Here is a 25,270-nt window from a genome sequence, read left to right on the forward strand (position 1 = left end):
GGCATTCAATAAAAACACCAGTTGTAGATTTCTCTAAGTACTCTGAAAACGCGGGAAGTTTTTACTGTCAAAATAATAATCTTGGGCAAACTGGAAGCACAGAATCGTTTACAGACGCTATCTCTTTACCGAATATGTAGTGAATACCACAGCGTGTGGTCGCCGCGAGGGAGTCTCCCGAACAGGCTTCTTGCTTGAAAGGTAGGCAAACGCTGAGAGCAAACTATGTGAAATATGTCTTTATAGTGGGCTGTCTGTATAACCGAATGGAGCATAACAGAATGAAGCCTCAAATCAGCTATCTTCGCATATGTTCTCACCTCGTTACACCTTTCCTGACTTCTGTAGGAACGATGGTCGCCTCAAAGTTCAGTTTATGTTCAGCGTTTGTGCATTATGTGTTCTTACAGGAGTATTGTAGGAGCACTGTCCGAAAAACCTTTGTCTCATTTTTATTTTTTATTGGATAGCTATTGACTCAGTATTTACGGCACGGACCCTCAATTCTCCGGGAGCACAATAAATACAGCCAACTCTTGTTATAATGGATTCTGATACTCCGACAAAAATGTCCGTTTTATCCAAAGTCCGTAATATCCGAAATGCCTCACTTCCGAAACTTTGGTCACAATGTGTAACAGTTATCAGAAAGAGTGAGTGACGAACATCAAAAGTAAAAAAAAAAAAACAAAAAAATCACAGTTTTGCCCAAAAAGGCGAAGCATCAATTGCGATAGCAAATTAGTTGACAGCTATGTGAAGTAAGGATAGTAGTTTTGTCGGCTGTATAAAGTTGTAAACATTCGCATACTAACTATATTAACAAGCACGGTGTCATGCGCACACAGGTAAAGATAAACACATCTCGCTTGATGACCGCGGAAAGTCGCTGTCAAAACGGAGTGAGGAAGTGTGGCAGCACTAGCAGGCGAATTGACCTTTGCGCTGTCTCTCCCTTTAATGCGAACGTCGAAAGCACAGTACATATGAAACTACCAGCACTGGGTGCACTTTGTACACATCGCAGATCACTTTGAAGGTGAGGCTCATGCGGTCATGCACTTTGCCTACATTGCAGATCGCTTTCAAGATACAGCGGCTGCGCCGTAAGCAGCAGCCACAAGAGTAGATCCCCCCGCTCCCTCTCTCTCCGCCTCCGTGTCGTGCTTCGGGTGCAAAAGACGGCATGCTTCTGCCCGGCCTTCTTCCCTCGCATGCACGATATTGGGTTGTGATCGTCAGCTTACCCTCGCAAGCCAGTTGTCAGCTCGTGTCAGACGTGGAAAAAGTCCATTTGATATGCCTTATTATGACAAAAATTGTCGCTAGTTTCATTCACTATAGCTGATAGTGTGTTGTAGCGCGGTCCATTAAATGTGAACTTTGTTGCATTAATAAAATAGGTAGAGCGAACTAAGGTTGAAATACAGTCCGTTATATCTGAAAGTCTGTTATATGCAGGTCCGTTGTAACGAGTGTAGACTGTAATTAATTATGTTACCTAATGCAACTAGTTCAAAACATGCGCCAAGTACGTATGGCTGTGGACGTGAAACAGGCGACTCACCAGGTCATCGGAACCTGTTGTGGTGGTCTCGTAGTACCAGAACCAGACACCACTGATTCATTTACATGCACTAAGTAGCTGAAAGCTGAGTCCATTCAGCACTTTACGGGACAAGAGTGGAGATTGGTTTCCCCTTTCAAAGTCTCTGACAGTGTTTTACATTAGGCTACTTTTCAAGTGGCTCGATGTGTGCTTTCCAAGTATGCTGGATATGAAGACGTTGGATCTGGTGTTCCTGAAACTTGAGAAAACTTTGAAAATTCAAAATTCTCTGATCTGTTCTTCTGCACTACAGTTTCTATGATTCTAAAAATTCAAGGTATGTGGTGAAATGAAATTTTGACAGACAGAATTAACTCGCACCTGAAGGGGATAGTTCGGCACTGTATGATCCTTGCTTGAGAAAGATACAAGGTTCCTTTGTGGTGCATGTGCAGGTCGTGCAAGGAAGCTCCACCTCCACCTCGGCGGGTGCACCAGCAGACGTACCGCGAGTTCAAGGAGGCCCTGAGGCTGCAGCGCTTGGGCCTGGCGCCCACCACCACCACCAATCACGTGACTGCACAACAGCAGCAGCAGCAGCCACCGCCGCTCAGCAGGATCGCTCCGGTCAGTGGAGGAGCATTGCATTTGCTTAGTTGAACGCTTTCCTCACCGCTAGAAATGGGCTAATTTTTGGTAATGTTGTTTGTTTTGATGTTTTATTTAAAAACATAGTAGTCGCAATCAGTGGCAGAGCCAGAAATTTCGTTCGGGGGAGGCTCACGTTCCACCTCGGTCTGCTCTTTAAAGTATTTATCGAGGGATCAAATACATGAATAATAACTTTATTGCCATTGTTAAAGATGCCGCAAACGAATTTTTGAGCACTATGCACTACCAAGACATGTAAAATATGTATTTTTTCATAAAAGAATAGATTCGTACGTCCCAAAAAATTCTGCCAGAAATAAGTGATATCAATGCTTCCACCTTTTTTGTCTATTTAATAAGTAAAGAAAATATCACGTGAACTTTAGAACTATATAAGTTCAATACCAGCAAATAGTGCATGAAGCTGATATGAAAAATGTGAAGGCCGTGAAATGAACAAATTAAGGACCCATATTTAATGAAACTGTAATTCAAGAACTTTGTTTATACGAAGGGAAGTCAAAAAGTAAAGGGACTTTTGAGAAAAGGTACATTTATTTTGTTGATAGAAAACTGAAACATACATTATTTTTCCACAACTACCTTGCACTTCAACGCACTTTGCCCAACATTTCACAAGTTTTTTTATTCCGTCGGAAAGAAACGTTTTTGGGTTGCACCTGTAACCAATTTTGCACCGCATCAATGACTTCTGCATCGGCTTCAAATCCTCTTCCCCTGAGCGCTTCCTTCAATGTTCCAAATATATGAAAATCACCTGCAGCCGGGTCTGGACCGTATGGCTGGTGCTCCAGCAATTCGAATCCCAACTTGATCCTTTATTGTTTCGGCCATTCATTTGGCAGAATGTTGCCGAGCGTTATCTTGCTGCAGAATGACACCTTTTCACAGTTTTCCCGCGACGTTTGGATCTGATTGCAAGTTTCAGTTTAGTTCGCAGCACATCATAATAGTTCTCACTGTTCACAGTAGGGTAAAATGAACGGCTACCACACCTTCCATGTCCCAGGATAGTTACCATAATCTTACCAGCTGATGGTCGACGTTTAAATTTCTTGACTTCTGGTGATGATGAGTGTTTCCAGACCATGCTCGCAGCCTTACTTTCCGGTTCGCGATGATGTACCCAAGTTACATCTACATTAACAATAAGCTGCAAAATTGCATCTCCCTCGCCAAATGTTTGCGAGAGTTGTCCAACCTTTGTGCCTTATACTGCGCTGAGAATTCTTTTGGGACCCACCTTGCACATACTTTCCAAAAATTTAACTTGTCAAGTAAGATGGAATATGACCATGACTGATATCTTAAGTATTGGCGATTTCGTCGACTGTGATACGTCTTATTTTTCATCGCCATACCCTCAACGACTTTCAAATTGTCCTCAGTCTTTGCCATCGATGGCCTGCCTGATCTTTCCTCGTCACATAAGAAGTTCTTCCCTGTTTGAAATGCTCTATGCATTCGTAGATCTTGCTTCGCGATAAAGAACTGTCGTCATACTGCGCTTGCATTCGACGAATAATTTCCGCAGGTTTAACACCTTCCGTAAACAAAAAACGAATCACTGCCCTCATTTCCTCTGTGGTGCAGATCGACAATGGAACCGCCATGTTTAATGGTCTGCTACATAGAAGACGAAGTGCTTCTCTTGTGGAACACCTCTCGCCTGTCTCTGTACTTTTCTGGGCTTCTCGCTCCACCTGTGGGGTCTCCCGCCCCCTCCATCGCAGTGATAGATGTACAACACGTCAAGGAACCTCCCTGTTCCTGTTCACCCGCGGACATCGGTTCAAGAAAGCGAGGAAAAACATCGAGTGATAGCGAGGACACAGAGCTGTACTCCGCATCAGTTGACGACTCCTCGGAAGACAACTTTCAACTTGTCCAGTACCGCAAGGCCAAACGAAGAATTCTCAACGCATCTTCAGCGTCCAGTTCAAACACCGTGAAAACTGCACCTCAACAATGGCCTCACTCCATCCTGTTTCTGCCACAGAATGCTACTGACAACCTACGCGTCTTCAACAGGCAAGCACTCTCCCTATATATAGAAAACACCGTGCCGAATGAGAACAAGGATGTCAGGATAAACACTAGGCAAAACATCTTGGCAATCAATGTGATGAACCCAAGCGCGCTGAACATACTACAACATGTAACACAGCTGGGTAACATCAAGGTCCGCTCCATTGTGCCAGCGAATGGTGCCACAATGACAGTAGTCATCTATGACATTGACAATGAAATACCTAACGTAGACCTCCCAGTTCTCATAAAACCAGCAAGTGAACACGTCATTGTGCATGTTGGTCGCCAAGGTAACACACGTTGTGTAAGCATAACGTTCAAAGGTGACTGCCTTTCATCCTATGTGAAGGTTGGCCACTTTCGGCACCAGGTTTGACCATTTATTCCGAGGCCAGTGCAATGTTTCAACTGTCAGAAAATTGGCCATGTGAAGGGTATTTGCAGAAATTCCGCCATGTGCCCTCGATGTGCCGCACCCCACTTAGAAGACAACTGCAGTGCAACCACGTTGAAGTGTCCTAACTGTCAGGGTGATCACTACGCTTCTTCTAAAGACTGTCCTCAGACCAAGGAAGTGATCACCATTCTTAAACAAATGGTGAGAGACAACTCTACACACAAAGAGGCTGCTGTGAAATTGCGGCGAAGACGACGTCACCATCGAAGGACATCACGACAGAAAATATCAGCTTTTAAAAAAAAGTCAACTCGTCAAGCAGCACCATCAGCGGAAGTTTCCAGCACTCCAAACATCAATGGGAGAAGCTGCCAGATCTCTCTCTACAAAGGAATGATCGCCACTTCCGCGTAAACGACCGGCAGAAGAGCGGCAGAAGCCGCCCCCAATACAGCAAGGTGCTGTATCCGAGGGGTCGTGGAAAACAGATGAGCAAGTGATAGCTCTTATAAGGCCTTTAATGAATGCCATTATTGTGTTTCTAAACAACATGCACACTCCGTCTGCCAGAAGTGCGCTTCAAGTACTGGACGCTCTGAGTCCAATGCTGGCAACCATCGAGTAGATCATGGCTCCCCAGCCACTGTCTTTTAGGGATGAGGTCCGACAAGCAACTATTTTTCAGTGGAATGCCTGCGGAGTCAGAGCACGCATTTCAGATTTCCGTCGCTTTGTGTATGCCAATATGTTCCCGTTATCGTCATTTGCAAGCCGAACTTATTGAACACAATCACGCTTTCTGGATATAAATTGTTTATGTTGTCAACTGCTGGTGAAAACAGTAGGGTTTTGGTGTATATTCGCCGTGACCTCATTTGCATTCATCAGACAATGCCACCTAATGACGATAATCAATATATATGCCAAACAGTAAAGAAAAATAATTTTACATTTACTTTTGTGGACGCCTACCTATCTACATCAAGTCGATTTGCTCACAAAAGACTACGAGACATCCTTTCCTCAACTCCCAATCCCTGGGTCATTATTGGAGATTTCAACGCCCATCATACACTCTGGGGAAGTTAGAAAACAAACGGGAGAGGCAGAGCGCTGGTATCTTTCGCCTCCAGTAATGAACTTTGGCTGCTAAATGATGGAAGTTCTTCGTTTCTACTCTACATGGCTTCACATACAGCAACTGTCTTGACTTGGGTTTTGTCTCACGAAGCCTTGTCAGACGTGCTGGGTGGTTTGCGGACATAGAGAAACATGGAAGCAACCATATCCCCACATACGTCAAGATCAGAGGATTGTCTCCTTCCAAAATATGGGATACGATCCAAAGAGTGGACCGGTCTAAATTTCAGTCTATCATGGAAGAACACTGCGAAGCCAGTCCATCTTTCGACTTGGAAGAGGCAATCAAAAGCGCGGTACAACACATCATGCTTACTCTCACATACTGTTCGAAACTGACGAAATTTGATGTGGAACTAGAATGACTTCGAGCAATGCGACGACATGCTGAACGAAGATACCGACGTACAGAGACAATGGACGATTTAAAGGGACATTAAAGGTTACCAGAAAGTCAAGTTAAAGTGATAAAGCAATGCTCTAGAACGGCTAAGGCGTCAATATAATCGTGAACAGAGCTTTAGTAACCGAGAAATTGAGGTAAATGCATGACACGATTTGAGACTCCCCAGCGACATTCCGGTACTAGCCCGATGACGAAAGCACTCCTCATCATAATTTGTCACTAGTACTCAACTACTCATATTAAAAAGATCATTTCATTAGATTATAAGACGGGAGAAAATGCTACTTGTCTACTTCTATTTGATTCTAAGAAAAAAAAAAACATTTTGACATTACCCTTGAGTAGTATGGGTGATCGAAAGGTTTCGTTTTCGCTCGACTCTGCGCGCTCGACTTCGCGCCGCGCGCACTTTGGAGTTTCAGTTGTTTCTTTATCCCGTTGTGCTGTGGTGGTCCTGCTGGCTCGCGAAACTTGCATTTGGAACAAGCAGCGAGAATGCCACGTCCATGTGATGTCGTGGGATGCGCGAACGGTCCGCGGAACTTGGCCAAGGGGAGTTGCAGCGGCGAACCCAACGTTACTTATCACTGTGTGCCAACGAGTGAACCTCTCCGTTCGAAGTGGTTAAGTGCCGTACCTCTGCCACAGCGCGCTGGCAAAGAGCGGAAAAATCACGTAGTGTGCTCGCTGCACTTTCGTCCAGAGGATTATGAGTTCAACACCGACTTACTGAAGTCGCGTGAAGTGCCTTTCAAAGCAGGCCGTCGTCGTAGTAGTACGCAACGACGCCGGCAGCGCGAGCCCTCAACAGCAGGTCACGTTCATCAGTGCTTAAATCGCTGAACTCGAGCCCAGCATCGCGAGCTAATGTGTCGTTGTCAGGGTCATCCATTGCAACGAGCGTCGAAGTTGGCGTCACAAAATAAAGAACCAGCTTATCGTGGTGCGCTTTCCCTTCTGCTAGCCACCATAGTTCCGCTTTCGCGCTGCTGTCGGCTCTGTCTTGGCTCTGTTTCCGGCCGCGCGTTTGCGTTTTGTGCAGAAAAGCCGTAGCGCCGTCTGCGGGAGCCGTTTTACTCACCGACGGCGCAACGTCACTATGAGACCATGACGTCAATACTCCTCGATCGGAGGGCGGGTGATTTGAACGGCGCTAGAGGTACGCGGACGCTCCAGAATGCATTTTCTCCTAAAATAAGTCTCTTCTTTGCATGAAACAAGCGTTTCGAGGTTTCAGGGATGGTATTTCAACAGTCCACGTTGACTTAATATTAACCTTTAGTGTCCCTTTAAGGACTGCCAGACGCACGCAAAAGAAGATCCAGCGTCGGTTAGACAAGCTCGAATCGCAACGTTGGACTGCCTTCTCTCAGTCGCTAGATCCGCGCAAGCCTTTATCGCAACTATGAAGAACGGCGCACGTTCTCCGGACACTCTCTGTACAGCGGTTCTCATTCAAGGCTCTTGCCCTCTCTCAAAAGGGACCACAGATTGACGTGGCAGAGGATTTCTGCGCCAGATTATCCGACCAACTCGCAGCTCTCAATATTCCAACACCTTCAAGTAGTTGTCCGCCGCCATGTGATCACCGCATAAATTTACCATTCTCAATCCACGAACTTAAGGCAGCATTAGCTTTGTGTGGCCGTGCATCAATGCCAGGACCTGATGGAATTCCCTTCCGCGCTCTGAGTCATCTGGGTGAGCGCGCGAGAGGTGCTCTCCTTGAGCTGTAAAATGAATCTTGGAGAGATGGTGCGCTACCTACAAGCTGGAAGACAAGTCGCCTTGTTCCACTGCTGAAGTCTGGCAAGTCGCCGTGGGAACTGTAATCATATCGCCCAATCGCTTTGGCAAGCTGTGTGGGAAAAGTAATGGAGAGGATGGTCCTAGGATGCCTGGAGTGGTACTTGGAAAACCACAGCACCTACCCGGATGCCATGGCGGGCGTTCGACGTGGTCAATCATCGATCGATAATGTCGTCGACCCGGTCACCTACATTCAGCATAAGAAATGCCGTAAGCGCCTCTGCGCTTCTTTGTTCCTCGACGTCAAAGGGGCGTATGACAATGTACACATGAAGCCATGCTCTCTGCTCTCGGAGAGGTAGGAGTGGGTGGTCGGATGTTTCAATGGATACGGAGCTATCTCTCCATGCGATACGTTTTGTAAGCACCGAGGAAGGCCATAATTCCCCACATTATAGCTGCCGGGGCGTCCCCCAGGATGATGTCCTTAGCCCTGTGCTATATAATCTAACCTTAATTGCTCTCCTTGAGCACTTGAGCACGTGCCAAGCACAGTCAGGCTATCTATGTACACGGATGACATCTGCATATGGACGTCTGCAGCAACATGCCTACAGTTGCGAGCGAGAATTCAGAGAGCTTCCACCCAACCTGCTATCGACCTCTGTAACTGAGGCCAGGAAATTTACTCCGACAAATGTGCACTAGTGCCATTTACGCTGTGGGAGATATGGGGTTCTCCTCCGTACTCTTGGGACAAAGAAACGACAACACAGTAGTGCAAACAATCACAAGGGCATTTATTGCACCTTTCATAGATCAATACCAGCTAGCCGAGTTGCTATCCCCAAAACATGCCGATGGGCGCGCGACAAATCTAGAAGTCCGACTCACCGCGACCGATAGTGAGCGAATATGTTCGCCCCATGCTGGATCCCAACGCCTGGTCGTTCGCGTGTACAGTCACGCCAACGGTGGCACGTTCGAAGGCGGCCACGCGAGGCAGTCTCGCAGAAGCATGGGTCGCCGTGCGCGCAGAATGTTCACGCTGTTCGCCGACCCGCCGGTAAAGAGAAAACGCCTTGTCTTCCGGCGCCCAAGTAACCTCGCCTGTCGGCGGCGTTAGCAGCTAATTAGCAGCGCAACACTCGCGCCATCTCTCGCACTGCGCCCCAACCACATCGACCGCCGCGGGCGTCACGCAGGCCACGCGGCGAAGCGGAATTGCAGGAGATTAGCTATGCGGGAAAACTAGATCTCAGGGGAGGCATGAGAGTCGCGCATCCCCACAACGCGCAAACCCATGACAAACTACAGCGTAATGATAAATGGCCAAATAATACCACATGTTCGATCGTACAAGTTTCTAGGTGTCATAATCAACAGGGACTTGTCATGGAACCCTCACGTATCATATGTGAAAAAATGGTTGACAGGCATCTGCCACTTGTTCAAGTTTTTCACTGGCAAGGCTTGGGGAATGTCAACAAGTGTCATGTTACAACTGTACAGGGTGCTTTTTCTAGGCTTTCTGCGATACAGCTTGCGAGCAATAACCAACACAGGTAAAACGAATCTACGCACAATACAAAGTGTTCAAGCTCGAGCACTCCAGATCTGTCGAGGCCTGCCTCAGAGTGCATCAACAGTGGCTACGATAGCAATCGCTAGAGACCACCTTGTCAAGATCTACATTGAAATTGAAGTGCTCGGGACCCATATAGGGCATCTTGCCAGGACTCCTCGTCATCACTTAGCCTCTCCACCAGCAGACAGACCACGCACATCTTTCAGCCAAACGATAACCGCACATGGTGAATCATTGCCAGCTTTTTTGACTCTGGCTTCGAGACCTTCGATTCCTCCATGGTGCCTCGCTTAAAACATTATTTTATTAATGGACACAATTTGATCAAACTTGCATCGCTTATGCATTTTGCCATGTTGCTTTAGAACATGTAATTGATTCCCCTGTACAACTGGTAGTTTTACTAATATTCAGAAATTTGCTTTTTGCACAGACTGTAGCTCTGTAGCTGTAGCTAGTTTGTAGCTCTCTGCTAGTTCTTTGGAGGAGATTAGCATATCAAGATGATATTAAATGATGAGGGTATGATGTGCTTTAATAATTAATGTTTAGACTAATTTGGGCCAAAGTTATACAGTAGTATGTCAACCTTAATGTACGAAGCCATAGTAACATCAAGGACAGGTTATTACTTTTTGAGAATTTCAATAATAATATTCACTCATATTATAGACCTAATGCATTCTCTAATTGCCTACCTTTCTGTAAAAAAATTATTATTGTGATAGAATAAGTAGAACCAGAGATGTCATCACCCCAAAACTGTGACACCATCAAAAATCTTGTTTCGAGAAAACAAAGAAAAACATTTCAATACATGTTACGGTAATTATGGCGAAGGCTAGGTTGATCAAGGATGATACAAGGGTTCAATCAAGCAAAAATAACTGCTCTACACCAACCTGGAGTGAAGGAGCACGAAAAGATATTTGGTTACGAGCAGTAAACAGCGCTAAACAACAGGACAAGCAGAGGGACACAGACAACAGCGCTGACTGACAACCAAGTGTATTTCAGTGAGCATATATATACTCCGCCGCTATCTCGAAGCACAGAATCCACAGAAGGACTTGTATTACTCTTTGCCTCAAGAAGATAGTCGGCCATTGCGTTAAAAAATGCGGTGTTCTTAAGTCCCAGAATGCGTGTGGTATCAATGTCGACAAGCTTTTAAAGCTCTTAAGGGGGGCACGGCTTTTGCATCGCGAAATATTGCCAAAATATCGATTTTTTGAAAATCACATTTTCAATTTCTATAACCCGTTTTCTATCTGATACCCAAATAACATCACTGTAAACCACTCAGAAGTGCTCTAAAAAATTCGTTTTATCAGCCAAGATGGCTAAAAATCTTGCGGAAATCAAGAAAGAACAGCGTTTTTCAAGCCACAATATCTCCGGAACGGCGTGACCGAGCGCCACCATCTTGGTCTCGTTGGAAAGCGCATTTCTCCGTCTTCAAATTTGCCGTTTCAGCTATCTCCTCCATACAGAAACAAGCACACAAAAAGCAAATGATTGAAGGTCGTGCCGGAGTCTGCGATTGGCCACGACTGCCACATGACTCTAGCGCGGTTCGCCATTGGTCCGGCGCTCGCGTCGTCTGCTCGGCTCTTTGCACCTCGCGAGTCTGGACGTCTCCACTCGCCATAACCTCGACGTGTCAAAACGGGCGCTATGCGGACATCGCACTAGCGTGGCCGATCCCTATGCTTGTGGAAGTTTCAGACTTACGGCTAAGCGTTCCGAGCATCGGCGACGGGGATTTCGCGACCGAGATTCACGCGCGGAATCCTCAGACATGCAGCTAAGCCTTTCAGCACTCGGTGTTTCGGAATTCGTGACGAAGCACATTGCGCACGCAATCCTCGGACACGCGGCTAAGCATTTCACGCCTAGGGAGTCTCCGACTCGGCGATGAAGGACCTCCCGCGCATACTTCTCGGACCCTCGCCTAAGCATTTTGTGCATCGGCACCTCGGACTGCAGGAACGTAAGCGCATAAGTGTAGAACGTAAGTGTCGACTCCTCGATCCTGCGACTAGGCATTTCCCGTGTCGGCATTTTGCACTGTGCGAATAAGCGCATGGAGTGTCGACTCCCCGAGCCTGCGACTAGGCATTTCGCGCATCGGCACCTCGGACTTGGCTAAGCACATCGCGTGTCGCCTCCTTGTATCTGCACCTAGGCATTTCGCACATCAGCACCTCGGACCCGCAGCTAAGCATATTGCCCATTCACTCTATTATCATATTGTCACGATAGCTCATAACAATATCTATCATACCACTCCATAAAGAGAACCTCATCATGAGCTCTGTTCACTAGGCCCCTTGGGCTGGCACAGACACCTGGCTGCAGAAGTAATCGAGGCATCATACAAAAGTACAATTCTGGAAAGCACCTAGCAGCTGCATATCTATCACTTTCTCTCTGATCCTAAGTTCTACAGCTATTGTCAAGTAAAGATGACCTGGGAGGCTGCTGACACTCAGAGCCTTCATTCAGTAACATGGTCAATTCTACCAAAAGAAAAAAAAAAAATTCCTCACTCATTGGACTGGAGATTGCTATCAATCAGGCAGCCTGCAGGTACAGGCTGCCTAAATGTACACTGCAACTACATTCATGCCCAAACAGAGTTCTGCATGTCACTTGGTTTGAAACTTTGGCATCATGCCCTTCGTAGAGCAGCAGCAGCAAAGAATGCCCCTATAAGAAGAAAAGGAGTGGGGGGGAGGGCAAGCGCACCAAACCAAAGGCCACATGTACAACAAGCCCCACATCACAAAACACCCCAAAGACTACAAATTTGGTGCCTTTTACAGAACTGAGGAGAAAGTGAAACTTTAAGAGCCGTTTTCTCAAAACTGTTTTTCTGCCTTTCTGCTCAGTTTCTGGAGCTGATTTCTTTGTTACCATTTAACATATTTTGACTCCGGTTTTTTGGTCACGTTCCTTGGGCTACAGTGCAGGTTGTGACATCCTCGCTTTCTTATCTTGACCCTTTGTAAGTTTATGATATGGCTATTTGTCTACCCTGAAAGTGCACTTGATGCGAAGGTAACATAAAATATGGTCCTCCAAAAAATTTGCGTCGCGAAAAAAAAAAGCAAGAATGTCACGACCTTCAGCACGCATTTAGCTATGCATTCAATACTTAACAAGCCTTCTATCACATTTTTTAATTTCCCCAGGCTCTCCAGAAAGTTAGAGGAAGAAAAATTCTGCTCAATTAAATTGAATAAGATGTTCTCAAGATATCACTCTGAAACTTTTATGGAAGCATCGGTCAGACATCCTAAACATTTGTGCCAATTTTCATCAAAATCCATGAAGAAATAAGGAAATTGATTTTCAAAGCCACGTCCCCCTTAAGGTTTTACATGCTTTCCACTTTCGTCTCCATGGAAGATAAGCTTTCTATACAAAAGAAAGGTGTGTGCCTCAGTTCATGTATAGCCCCTCTTCGTAGCGACATTTTATTGGCCAGCTATGACCGCAGTCTTGGAACTAAGCTCAGCCAGACGAGCACTGTAAAAGGGATGCGATACGTTGATGGCTTTTTAATTTTTTACAGTACTAACACTACTGACGCGCAGCCTGCTGCTGCTATAATATTTGACCTGTTCCGCATAGTTTTAGATTCCTTTGTATTGACGACGGAAAATCCGTCAGACAACAACCTGCGTTTCTTAGACTTGGAGCTATCGTTCTCAATCATGTATGTTGGGGTTACGCTCCTCAATCTCATAACAGCCTTCTTCCCATTTACTCCGCGCACTCAAAGATAGTCAAGTGCGGTATTGCAAGATCTTGCATGAAGGGGGCCCTCATCAGGTCTTGTGACCATCAAGTGGATGCAAGCTTTGAATTGCAAGTAGCAAGGCTGAAGCTCGCAGGTTTCCCGTTACCGCTTTTAAGTAGCATCGCTGAAAGCCTCGCAACAAGCCTTAAAAGAAAGCAATCGGCAGCTATTCAACCTGAGAATCGCTCACGGCAAATGGTTGTGGTTATCCCATATGTGCGCCACATTGCGCATAATCTCAAGAAAGGTTGTCAGCAGGGCAGGCGTTAGGTTGCTGTTCACTGCTAGAAATAAGTTAGGTAGCCTGTGCCATCAAGTCAATCAGGTGGCCGAGAACAACAAAAAAGTTGTAAAAAGCAGCGCAGACAGAGGTTTGTTGTTGACTATTGTGACTGTGTGGTTTATATGATTCCTCTTTCATGCAAGCATTCTTATATCGGTCAAATGGGGCGGTGCATCAATGACCGCATGCGCGGATACTCAAACAAAGTTCAAAAACGAGCTAGAGATAGTCAATTATCACTGCATTGTAATGAATGCGGCTGCAAGCTGTCTTTTAAAGATGTGACCTATCTGTCAAAATACCGTGATGACCGCGCACATCTTATTTCCGAAGCTTTCCACTTTCATATTAGTGGTGAAGCATGTGTAAGCCTTCCCTCTATTTCTCTCCTTCCAAAGGAGATTGCCTCTTATTGCATTAATTGCAATTTTCGCCCCTGCGCATGCTAAATTCTGTTGATTCTGTGCTTTGCGATAGTGGCGGACTATATATACACTGACTGAAAGAATAAAAACACTTGGTTGTGAGTCAGCACTGTTGTCTGTGTCCCTCTCCTTGTCGTGTTGTTTAGCGCTGTTTACTGCTCGTAATCATGAACCAACCAGCCCAAATGCACGCTCTTTTGAGGATTTTTGGGCCAATTTTTCTTTCCAAAGGGTATTTGTCTCCAACAAAGCTGGACTAGTTAGAATGATTTGAGTTATGCAACACTGCAAACCAGCAGGGAAAAGTTGGGGTGCAAGGAGAAAATAACAACATGAAAGGAACCAATTTTTGCAGCAAAGTCATGTCAGGAAATGCAGTCAGGAGAGCAAATCAAATTAGCCATAGTTCCTGCATTGTACTTACCAGCCTCCCTGCAAGGTACGCAAGACATCATCAAGCACACTTCCTCTTCATACCAAATTTCAGTGGCAGGTATTCAAAGTTCGTATACCTCTTTGAAATCTTTGACAATTTGACAACCCTTTAATTTGGAAAAGGAGATTCAAGGGCCCTTAAAGCTCTTCGAAAGTAAATGCACTTCTTGAATGCCTTAAAAACTGGTGTTGGGGGCGACTTTTGAACATTAAATGTTACAACTATGTTTCCACCAACAGGAAAACCAGAAACTCTCAGGGATTTTGAATAGCCTGGAAATAGTCGGTGAAAATGAGGTGTAACTATATTGAAAGGGAACGAAAGTCGCAGTAACGCTAGTTCGAGTAACAAAGGAATCATAATGAATCGTCTCTGACGCTGGGTCATCCGTTGGAGGAGTTGCCAGTGTGCAGTCAATGACCGACTTTCTGGATGCCCGATAAATTGGACGGCTTCGTGGCCCGTAATGTCAATGTATAAGAACGTAAGAAATTTCAGACGCAAGAACCCTTCGCTGTCCGATTTTGCAGACTTTCTGTGGTGACCACAGGTTCAAAACAGCATTAATCAAAGCCACCAGTGCCACCATTTTGATTACTTCGGCGCTTCGAACCAGTGCTCTCGCTTGCAGATCCACCGGCAGCCGTGTAGCCACTATCGCGGCAACACTAGGCCTAGCTGCTTTGACGTTTGCTATTGAGCTTCTTGCCGTTCTGTGCCGTGTTTTTCGTTGAAAGAATTGGCGGTTTGCAAAAATGCTGTTGCGAGCACCCTCTACATGGTTGGATACGAGAAGCAGACGAACAACCGACACAGCCCTAGCGCACCTTGAGATGCCAGTTTGTGGTGGTTTTGATCGCAGTATTTTCTTGAAAAGACCGGCTGGTTGTTTTGCATATTGTGCACAAATTGCTTTGCTGCCAAACGGAGCACGAATTTATTTCGGTTTCCGTCCAAGACGAGCTACCCAGCGAGGAAAGCAGCATGGATAAGCGACGGCCGGATACCATCACAGCACACTAGTTGCGGCTACTCAACTGTCATATTCCAGCGCCGTGAGGCTATTTCGGCCTTCAAGCTTTGAGATGCCCTTAAACGCAGCTCCATTTGGCCGGAAATTTGGAAAGCTTAAGATGGACGAGGGCAGTAGGAGCTTGCGAAAGTGCAGGGGTGTCGCTCAATTGTCACTGACACATGATTATAATAAATATCATAAAGTGATGTCAAAAGTGCATCTCATATGATAATCAGCACCCAGCACTACGCCACTGAATGGCTCGAAACACCATCCAAGGGCAGCTGGTGTCTTAATTGGCAGTGTGCAGCGACCACTGTGCGACAGAGTTCCCTTGGCTTGCTCTTTACTGCTGACAGTGTACAGATATCCAGATGTATTTTCATTTAGCCCCTTAATATTCATGCATGCATTAAAGAGTTCACAAAAAACTATGCATTCAATTGCTAGCAGATGCTTCTCTGTAACTGGCAACGCCCACGGCCAGCGAGCAAAGCCTACCATCCTTATCGGTGGCAGTTAGTGCATGCAGTCGAGAGAACGGCGCGCTGTTTGAAACTTTCCCGTATTTACCGTACACTATAAAGGACCATCGTAATAAGACTGTGATGACCCACTTATGGGGGCGAAGGTTTGTGCTCTCAAATGTTTTAACGGTTCTCTTAGGCAGAGCCTCTGAGAACCCAATTGAGGACAAAACCGTTCTTTTCGACCACACACACAAACATTTAATGGCACAAAAAAAAAGCTTAAAAGAAATAGAAGAAAATAGAAGACATAAAAGAAACACTCAAATAGACATCATCGCAGAAAGAAAGACACTTGGGGCTAGTATGGAGCTAAGTGGTGCACGAGTCCGGGCTTGCCACGACGGCGGGGACACACAACAGTCTCGACGCGGCGACGCGGTGACAAGCTGACGAAAGGAGTGGTGCCGGTCTCGCCAAAGGTCGTGGTGTACGTTGGTTGACCGGGCGACCGGAGCTGGCCAGCTCTGACTCGGAGAGGTAAAGCAGGCGGCTCGGTGGCACGAGCAGACGGCGGCGGCGTCCTGGCCGGGCAGCTGGGTGTAGAGCTCGGGCCCGTAGCCCGACTGCTCTTGTCCTGCCCACGGGCACAGAAGCTCGAACGCCGGCCTCAGGCAGCAGGCGGCACGACAGACGAGGGCGGCGTTCTGGCCGGGCAGCTGGCGTAGAACTCGGGCCCGTAGCCCAACTGTTCTCGTGCTGCCCACGGGCGCAGAAGCTCACCGGCCTTGAGGAGCTGGCGGCCCGCTCAGGTAGATGGGCGACTCACAGGAACAGGTTGGCAGGAGGCCCCGGTCGGGTGAAGTCCTCGTGGCTCGGGTCCGGAACCCGACGGCCCGTCTTCAACGCCCGCTCCGGTGGTTGACCTCCTCCTGCCGTCGCTTCCTGGGACTCTCCTGGCGTCTCCCCTGCGTCTCCTCTGCGTCTCCCCCCGTTCTGCCAGCGCACCACGCTCTTTCTTCTGATCTGGCCGATTTGGCATTTTCCGATTGGCTGCCTGACTCCCCGTGGTCTTTCCTAATTGGTTGCTTTTCTTCTTTTTGTTGTTTTTCATGCGCCGCGCGTTCTCGTGCCGGACGCTCTTCGGCGGCGGCGTTTTCCTTCTTCCAGCATGGAATCCGCCTCGGCGCGCGTGCACTCCTTGTCGTCTGCTCCCGACACCACACCATGTCGCGCACCACACATCACAAAGACAAACAGCTCTGTGAAACATTGTTTTATTGCTATGGACCATATTAGTATGGTAAGCTTTCCTAAGCGGAGCATCGCGCTCGGCCTGCTGACTTTGTTGGCAGCCACCGATCGCTCGAGCCGGTAAGCCTAGCTCCCGGTTGTCGAAGCAGCAGCTGCCGATGACATGAAATGAGAATGCCGCGAGTTATAAAGCATTTGTTTTCGTGAGCATTATAGCGTCTCAACAGTTATGTCGCAGTTAAGGGGGGACATGAGTTTTAGAGGCCAAAAATAGCGAAAAAGTCAATCTTTTGAAAACGGTATTTTCGGAATTTGCAACTATTATTTCATCACTTTGCCAATTGTTTTGCATTCTAAATCAATATTTTAGCCGTAAGATAAATTTTTGGCACCAGTGTTGGCCAAATATGAGCCAAAGTTACCGTAAAAAAGCTATTTTTCCACGGCGTGTGACGGCCCCCGCAGTCGTTCAGTCGCATCGACCTGTATATCGTTTGAAAGAGCAGTGTCTCGTCTTCATTTTCCCACCACCACTGGCTCTGTCTGCACATTGGCAGTGAAGCAATTCTGCCTCAAAAAGAAAACCCAATGCGTGCTATTATTGGTCAACAAAGGCACATGACCCTCAGCTAGCCACGTCATTGGCTAGACTGGCGTCGTCTGCATCACTCTGCGGCCATGCGCATACACCACGCATGCCAATGAGGTTTTCCACGCGGACAGTGATGCTGACCTCGACTCCAAAGTTCACTACGGAAGAAAAAAGAAAGAGGAAGTCGGCGCACAACTTCGAGAAACGACGCTCAGCTACGCCGCTTCCCAATGACATCGACAACGGCCCACTGCCGTAGTCGAGTGACGCCGTAGATCCCGATGGCATGTTAGGCCTAGTCCCTCGAAGTGCTCCTGACAACGGCCGCATTTCATTGACGTTTCGGCACGACGCTACTTTCTACAGCCAGAATTTTTGTGGCGTATTGACAGTAAAGCTCAAGGAAAACTTCAAGCATTAGCTGGAACTCCTGCTACTGACCAAATTGGAACTACTAGATCGCGTTGACGACGCTGCTACTGGGACAAACCAGCTGGCTACATCTGCTGAACATGCTTCTACTGAAAACTTGCTGAGGGTGCTCAGAAGGTATCACCGTAGTGACACTAGCCATACAGACTACATTCCTGGAGGCTACTAATGCAATAGCACTTGTATAAATTCAAATATTTTCTGGTGTGCTGTTATGAAAATAAGCTCTTTTTTTTTTTTTTCAAGCTTTCTCAGAATCTCATTTTTCATGTTTTTTAATCTTGCCGAAGTGCTATCTCAGTCTTCAGGGCACATATAATCATAATTTTAACAGCGGCATGTAGCTACATGTGTGTACTACACAATGCTAGGAGCTGATTTTTCTTAATTTCGCTTTTGTAAATTTTAAGATCTTGCTATAATTGCACCACATAATTGCCATGTCTGGAGATTGAACTTCAATTTGGTGCAAAATTGGTAATACCTGCAATATAAAAGAAGTAGTCCTACAGTTGTGTTGCTTACACTTTGTAATATCCAGCCATGTCTTTATAAACATTCTGGCTGATACTCTTCTTACAGTTGTTCCGATAAACAATAGGTGATTAATTTTAATTATCTCTGGAACTGCTCATTCAATTCAGAAAGTAATTATACTTTTGAAATCAGCATGAAAAGCTCTGTCTGGGTGACAATTTTAATTAGATTTACTAAAAAGAAAGTTTCTAAACTCCTCTTCTCCCCCTAAATGAACATAGAGTTGGTTCTCTCTATATTCTGTCGGCAGCGAAGAGGAAAAGGGCGAGCAACATTGCACACTGGGCACCACATCGGCAGCGTGTTTCGACGACATGCACTCCACTCTTTGTTGAAGGAGTGCATGTCGCTCGCATCAGTCCCGTGCTGGCATCAGCAGCCTCCGAATATACTATATATTTAACGTAATCCTCTTCCTTCAGCGCTGAGCCTTGATGAGCCTGGCGAATAGTGGCAGTTTCAGAAAGCAGATACTGCCACATGCGATTGGGCCCATGTATTTCTGGAGGTTGCGTTTTGCTGGCAAATTCAGGAGCCTAGATGTTCGAGCATGATCATAAACCTTCAGTGAGAGAAATTGCCATATGATGCATGCTGGGATAACCTCTTCAGGATACGTGGGATGTTGCTTTCTGGATCACTCTTTTTGGTGGAGCAGGAATATGGCCGTTTTGTCTCCATTCTGTGAGTGCACCACGATTCTCCCGACCGAAGCATGATGTTTGCTTTTGTGATAGAATACGGTGCATTGTTCTTCCATTGTGAGTTTTTCCAGTAACTTCTGGCTCTTGGAACGGTAATGTCAAACTTCAGAGCGAACCTCTTGAGATCATACAGAGATACTGGCTTGCTCGCTGGCCATCGTTGTCTGTGGTTTGTGTGCTGACGCCTTTAGTGTGTTCGTAGAGGCAGTCCAACAAATTGCATTCCGCAGGCAGCGATTCGAGCGGCTCAGCTTTCCACTTGGTTTGTTTTGGAGCAAGAAGAGCTGGAGCACCAGGTTCTTTGCGAGGCTTGTGCATGTAGGGCACGATGAAGTCAGGCTGCCAGCGTCTTTCTGTTCACTTGCTTCCTTCTTGTGTGTTTTCTTAGCTGGAAATTACTATAATGCACCTAATGCAGAACCAACTAGCCCAACTTTCAACTCTAAATACAGTGTTGCACCTTTGCATGGGTCATGCGATACATGGCATGTGCAGTAAAGCATTCGCGCATCAGGATTCCCTGCAGCAGTTTTGATGCAACAGGCCCTGAACTGCAGCACCTGCCTCCGTATTCTCAATGGACCTTGACTCGAAGCTCTTGCTCCACTCCAACGCATTCGGTGCAGTGCTGCCCCTTCATTGAAGAAGTCTCTACTCATTTGAAAAATTATCATGAATGATCATGCAGTGCTTCTTGTTTCCTTCTTTTTCTTTTCTTTTTTTTTTTTTTTTTTATTGCTCGAGAATTCAGAAATCTTTATGGCTCTTTCCGTGTAAGAAAATTGGCCGGTGACTGTGCTTATTTGCATAAAAGGTTGAATTTCACTGTAAGAAAATTTTGATACTATAACGAAGTGCTGATTTTTATGGATTTAGTTCTATCAAAGTTTACCGTTGAGACTTGTGTAGGAGCTGCACTCCTTTTTTACAGTTTTGACGAGATGCAGCTCTTACACGGGACTGAACCTTTTGGTCAAAATGGTGCCGGCGCAGATGGCGAGTAATGCGCACCCCAGATACCCGAATGTACCATTGCATCGGAGGTCAATGTGCAGTTCTCACCATCTAGTAACGGCACATGAAAGTACACAGCACACGAAAATTCACCAATGTGCGTGCATGGCATTGCCGCGCTGAACGCGAATGCTTCTCTGTTGGTAATATGTTTTTTTCAAAATTTGGGGCTGCCAAGTTGGGGGTGCCACCCTTACACGAGTCCATTCTGTAGCTTGTTGGATACGGACCCTTTTCTTGGCATCACTTAAGTTCCCTGACCACATCAAATCACTGTCGCATTTCAATTACGGTGCACAGGGGCGCGTCTACCATGTTGCCAGACTCGTCAGACAGGTTGGCGACCCCCACCTCACATGCCGCCTGTCAGGCTATTGTCTCCCCCCCTGCTTGACTCTTCCCAAAAGTGCAACAGGAGGCTGGCACGGTTCCAGATAGTTGATCTTGGTTCCGAGCAAATCTGTTTTGAGCTGTTTTGTAGCTCTGGAAGGTCATTCGAATAACAACCAGCCTCCTCCAGCTGAGCGCTTTCAGGCGGGGAGGCAATGCTGGTGGCAAGTCACCCAACGGACAGTGGAGTACTTGAAGTGTCCCCATTGGCCGAATGTGACGGCACTTGCACGGGCGCCTACCATTGGAGGAAAATGATGTCACCTGAGCTGGCTCGACGATTGGCCGAAAATGACGTGACCCTCGAGAGATCGAAAGGGTTAAAAGTGAGAGACAGGGAGAAGAGACATTCATTCATTCGTTCTTGCCACAGGCCGCAGCATCCGATTTGCTGCCGGCTGTCGATGACTTTATGACTGTTCATTACTTTGTGTTGTTACTGTAAATAATGTAAAGAAACCTTCAGTTCTTTAAGTCCTCCTCAACGTCGGCCGACTCCCGCACTCAATGGCAAGATCTAATAACCTGTAGTGCTCTCATGGAAGGGGTGTTTACCCTTCACAAGGGTTCTGAGCTGCGTTAGATGGTTAAGATTCACCATGGCAAAACAGCGCAGACAACGGGACAAGTGAAACAGACGAGTGTCCCCTGCTTTACGTACTCTGTGACTGAATGAACAGTCAGTTGATAGTGAGTGCATGATCTTGTCTGTTTCACCCATTCCATCATCTGTGCGATTTCGTTGTCTTCTTCACCTTTGTTTCCGTATGTGTTTCCATTTACTCCCACGTTGGTTGTGTCCCCCTTCACAGGAGGAAGAGTTCCGGGTCCGACACGAGGCCATTGTGCACCAACAGCGGCTTGAAGCTGCGTGGGCTCAGCAGCGGCTGCAGCAGCCACCCTCTCCCCCTAGCCTGCCGGCATCACCTTTGCTGGTGCGCAAAAACCTCTCATTTGAGTGGGCATTCGCTGATTGATCAATTTAATCATTTGTGCACTCCTCCATTTAGTGTTATTATTAGAGATCTTGCACGGGGACTGCCAGGGACACACAGAAACTAAAAAAGAATGAGCCTAGGTGGGACAAAGATGTGCACTTCAGTCAGGATGGTCATAAAGACAGGACAAGTATTTGCGTACTTAAAGTGTCAAGTGAGTGTTACCTACACCAAATAACTGCACATGGTGACATTGGTGTGACATACTTTATAGTCAATCCATCTTCCCTATGTAAACAAGTTCCAACAGAGCTTTGAAGTCATTTTGCACCAGGCACTTTAACATCCTGTCCCTGCTAGCAATGGTTGACATGGGGATCTTCACACACTTTCTGGGGGTTATCTATCTGTTTGCATGTAGTCGATTTCCCACCTACCTAGATCACTGGGTAGTCCGTGATCTAATTTGTAGTACACCAGTCTCCTATGATGAATTAACAGGGCTTGAAACAAACCATCGGACCAACTTTGGTCACTGAGTCTGTGGTAATGTGTCCCACATCTACAAACCCCTTTCTTGCTGACATGGGTCACTGTAGAAGCAGGAAATGTCACCTCCATGCGTGCGGGGATGCCACACGGTCGCACTTTCTGCACGATCTAGTTTACATGCACTTGCACTTCCACGTTGCGCACAGTTCTTTGAAATCCTTGAAAAACCTTGAAATAGAAAACAATGTTTTCAAGACCCTTGAAAGTCCTGAAATTTTTTGTTTCACGTAAAAACCCTCGAACATATTGAATACAGCCGAGCCCTCATATAACGGCCCCACTTAAGGCAAACTTTTGCTTAAGACGAACGAAACCCGCATGAATTTCAAAATATACCGTATTTACACGATTGTAAGTCGACCACTTTTTTCAAATTTGAAAATCTGAAGTAGGGGGTCGACTTACAATCGAAACCAAGACATGGCACCGCCATAAAAGCGAGACCAACGGGAACTACAACGCAGTTACCATTTTATGTTTGCTCTATGGCCATACCCATAGCTTTTCGCTATCCTACGTGTTTGTTTGCTTTTCGAAAGGGTTTTTCAACATTTTTGAGAGTTTTACAGTGCACACAACATTCATGAGGGGTTGTCGGTAGTTGATGGAAGCGCCACTGTTCTATTCGCGGCGGCACCTTCAGTACGGCGGCGCTTGTGGGGAGCATCGGTAGTTCATGGAAGAGCAGACACCACTCGCAGGTTTCTCTTTGCCTGTTGCGCTTAGCTATCTCTATAGTTTGACGAAAGGCATTGGTTTGACGCGTTCCACCTGACTGCCGGCTACGTGCTACTTCTATGCTTCCTCAGTCATCACGAGTGCTCCAGGCTCACTAATCATTCGTCACTCGTTCACAGCAGCGTTCAAGAGGGCTGCCATCTTTTACGCTGATGAAACAAATAACTGCGCAGCGGGCCGCAAGTTCGATGTTTCTGAACAGGTGGTGCGAGAGTGGCGACTGCAGCGAAGCGAAATTTTCACCTGTGAAGGCAAGTGAAGAATTTCCCATGTTCTGAAGTCTGGACGCTTTCCGGAGCTGTAGGCCAAGCTTGCGGCGTACGTCACTGAAATGCAGGATCGGTGCCTGCCAGTGAAGTGCGACACAGTCATGAAACAAGCCCGGATCTTCACCTTTTAAGGACCTGCTCCACCATGAGTACAATGAGTGGCTGGCTGCAGAAGACCGCGAACTTACGTCAACTGGATCTGTCAAAAGAAGCCTCCCTGATGGCTGCGTGTGGTTGGATGCATTCGGCGTGGGCTGCTGTTCCACAAGATGTCGTGGTGCCGTCGTTTGCCAAATGTGGAATTGCGCGGGATGACGACGCACTGTAGGACCGTAGCAGCGCTGACGATGGCAGCACTAGTTAAAACGAGTAGTCCAGTGACCATGTCAGCTGCTAATCAATTTTTGTTATTGAATTCGCCCTTGGGTATGCGCTTTTTTTTTTTTTTCCTGTCACGCGATATGGGGGGTTGACTTGCATTCGAGTCGACTTACTATCGTGTAAATACGGTACGTTACTTGAATGGCTCAAAATCGCACATACAACAAACGTCTTTGAGCCTGATGTTTTTGAGCCATCTGATGTTTGATTGCCAGTAGCGCATTTTCCAAGCCCACCAATGCACCACCTCCTCCTTCTCTTCATATTCTTGGCTTGCAGCGTGAAATGACACGCGCACAGTCTAGAAGAAGGCAGTCTGTGTGTGTGTCATTTCGCACTACAAACCAAGAATATGTTACCATGCCAACTCGCCCAACTTTCTATCCTCATTCTCTCCCACTGTCCTTTTCATCCATTACAATATTACACGAGCAAATTTGATGTGCTGTAATCCAGAGAAAAAGCTTATATATGGCGTGTTGTCAAAGTTTATGGCTTGTGTGAATAATGTGAATGATTATAGGACTGAAACTCTGACAATAGTGAAGACTAGCTTGAGCAGTCAGCTTAAGTAGCGAACATTCAGCACATCGCAGTATATCGCACAGAACATGACGAGTGGATTCACTGTGATTCCCAGGCATCCAGTGATGGGATGAGGACACCACCACGACCGAGCCGTGCTGGCACTCCGCAGGGTGGCGACTTCACCATCCGCCGAGGCCTGGAGAGGGCACGCGAGGAGCACGACCTTATCGAGCAGCTTCGATGGGTGAGAGTTCTCGCTGCACTTCTGAGGCAGAAAAACCGGGTTGTTCGTATTGCCTGGCTCATTTACATTGCTGAAGACAGAACACAGGGATGGGCATTGTGCGGTACACTCTCTGTGTGGCGTGGACAGAAGACTACCTCCGTTTCTAGTCACACAGTCTCTGTAACGCTTCCCAAGCCCGCAGTGCAAGTAATTACACCCGAACCTCATTATAACAGTTAAAGCGAGAGCCGAATGCACTTTATCATTACTTTCAATTACTTCATCAGTTATCACCACTTGTGTCTGTCTTCTTTGCCTTAGGTTTGCATTAAAGTTGCACCATTTATTTCCATCATGTGCACTAGAACATCGTTGGTATGATCCCAGTTAAGTACGATTTCCTGACACCAATGTTTGCGATCAAGAACACAAATATTAACCAATAGAGTTACGCTCATTTTTTTTACCAACTCATGAGTTGATTTTTCAGCACCAACGTTCAGTACGTCATCAAACTGCGGTCGTATTATACGTTTTCTGGCCACTAGATACCATTGTACGAGTTGGGGTCGGGCATGTCAAGAGGTGGTAGCTGGCCCATGCCGTCGTCCGGATCATCCACGCTAGGGACGTGGTTGAAGGGAGTGACTTTTTCTCACCGAAGACTAGAAGTACGGGATTTAGTTATAACATTTACATGAAGACTGGAGAATGTTACATTTCATCAGTCTAGCATGACTGAAACAAAG

The 25,270-nt window shown here is 46.6% G+C and overlaps 1 protein-coding gene across 4 annotated transcripts in view; it reads left to right on the top strand.

The window, feature by feature from the left end:
• The window catches only part of Lrch (Leucine-rich-repeats and calponin homology domain protein), a 205,195-nt gene that overhangs the window by 112,234 nt on the left and 67,691 nt on the right, over positions 1-25,270 (top strand). For 3 of the 4 annotated variants that reach the window (XM_050186794.2, XM_050186791.3, XM_050186792.3), the window contains 3 exons: positions 2,005-2,176; positions 21,702-21,824; positions 24,408-24,539. In XM_050186794.2, coding sequence (XP_050042751.1) covers positions 2,005-2,176; positions 21,702-21,824; positions 24,408-24,539 — 427 coding nt within the window. The remainder of the gene's footprint in view (positions 1-2,004; positions 2,177-21,701; positions 21,825-24,407; positions 24,540-25,270) is intronic. The other variant, XM_050186793.3, reaches the window with a different exon arrangement.

The sequence above is a fragment of the Dermacentor andersoni genome, chromosome 2, assembly GCF_023375885.2.
Source record: "Dermacentor andersoni chromosome 2, qqDerAnde1_hic_scaffold, whole genome shotgun sequence".
NCBI classification, from domain to species: Eukaryota; Metazoa; Arthropoda; class Arachnida; order Ixodida; family Ixodidae; genus Dermacentor; species Dermacentor andersoni.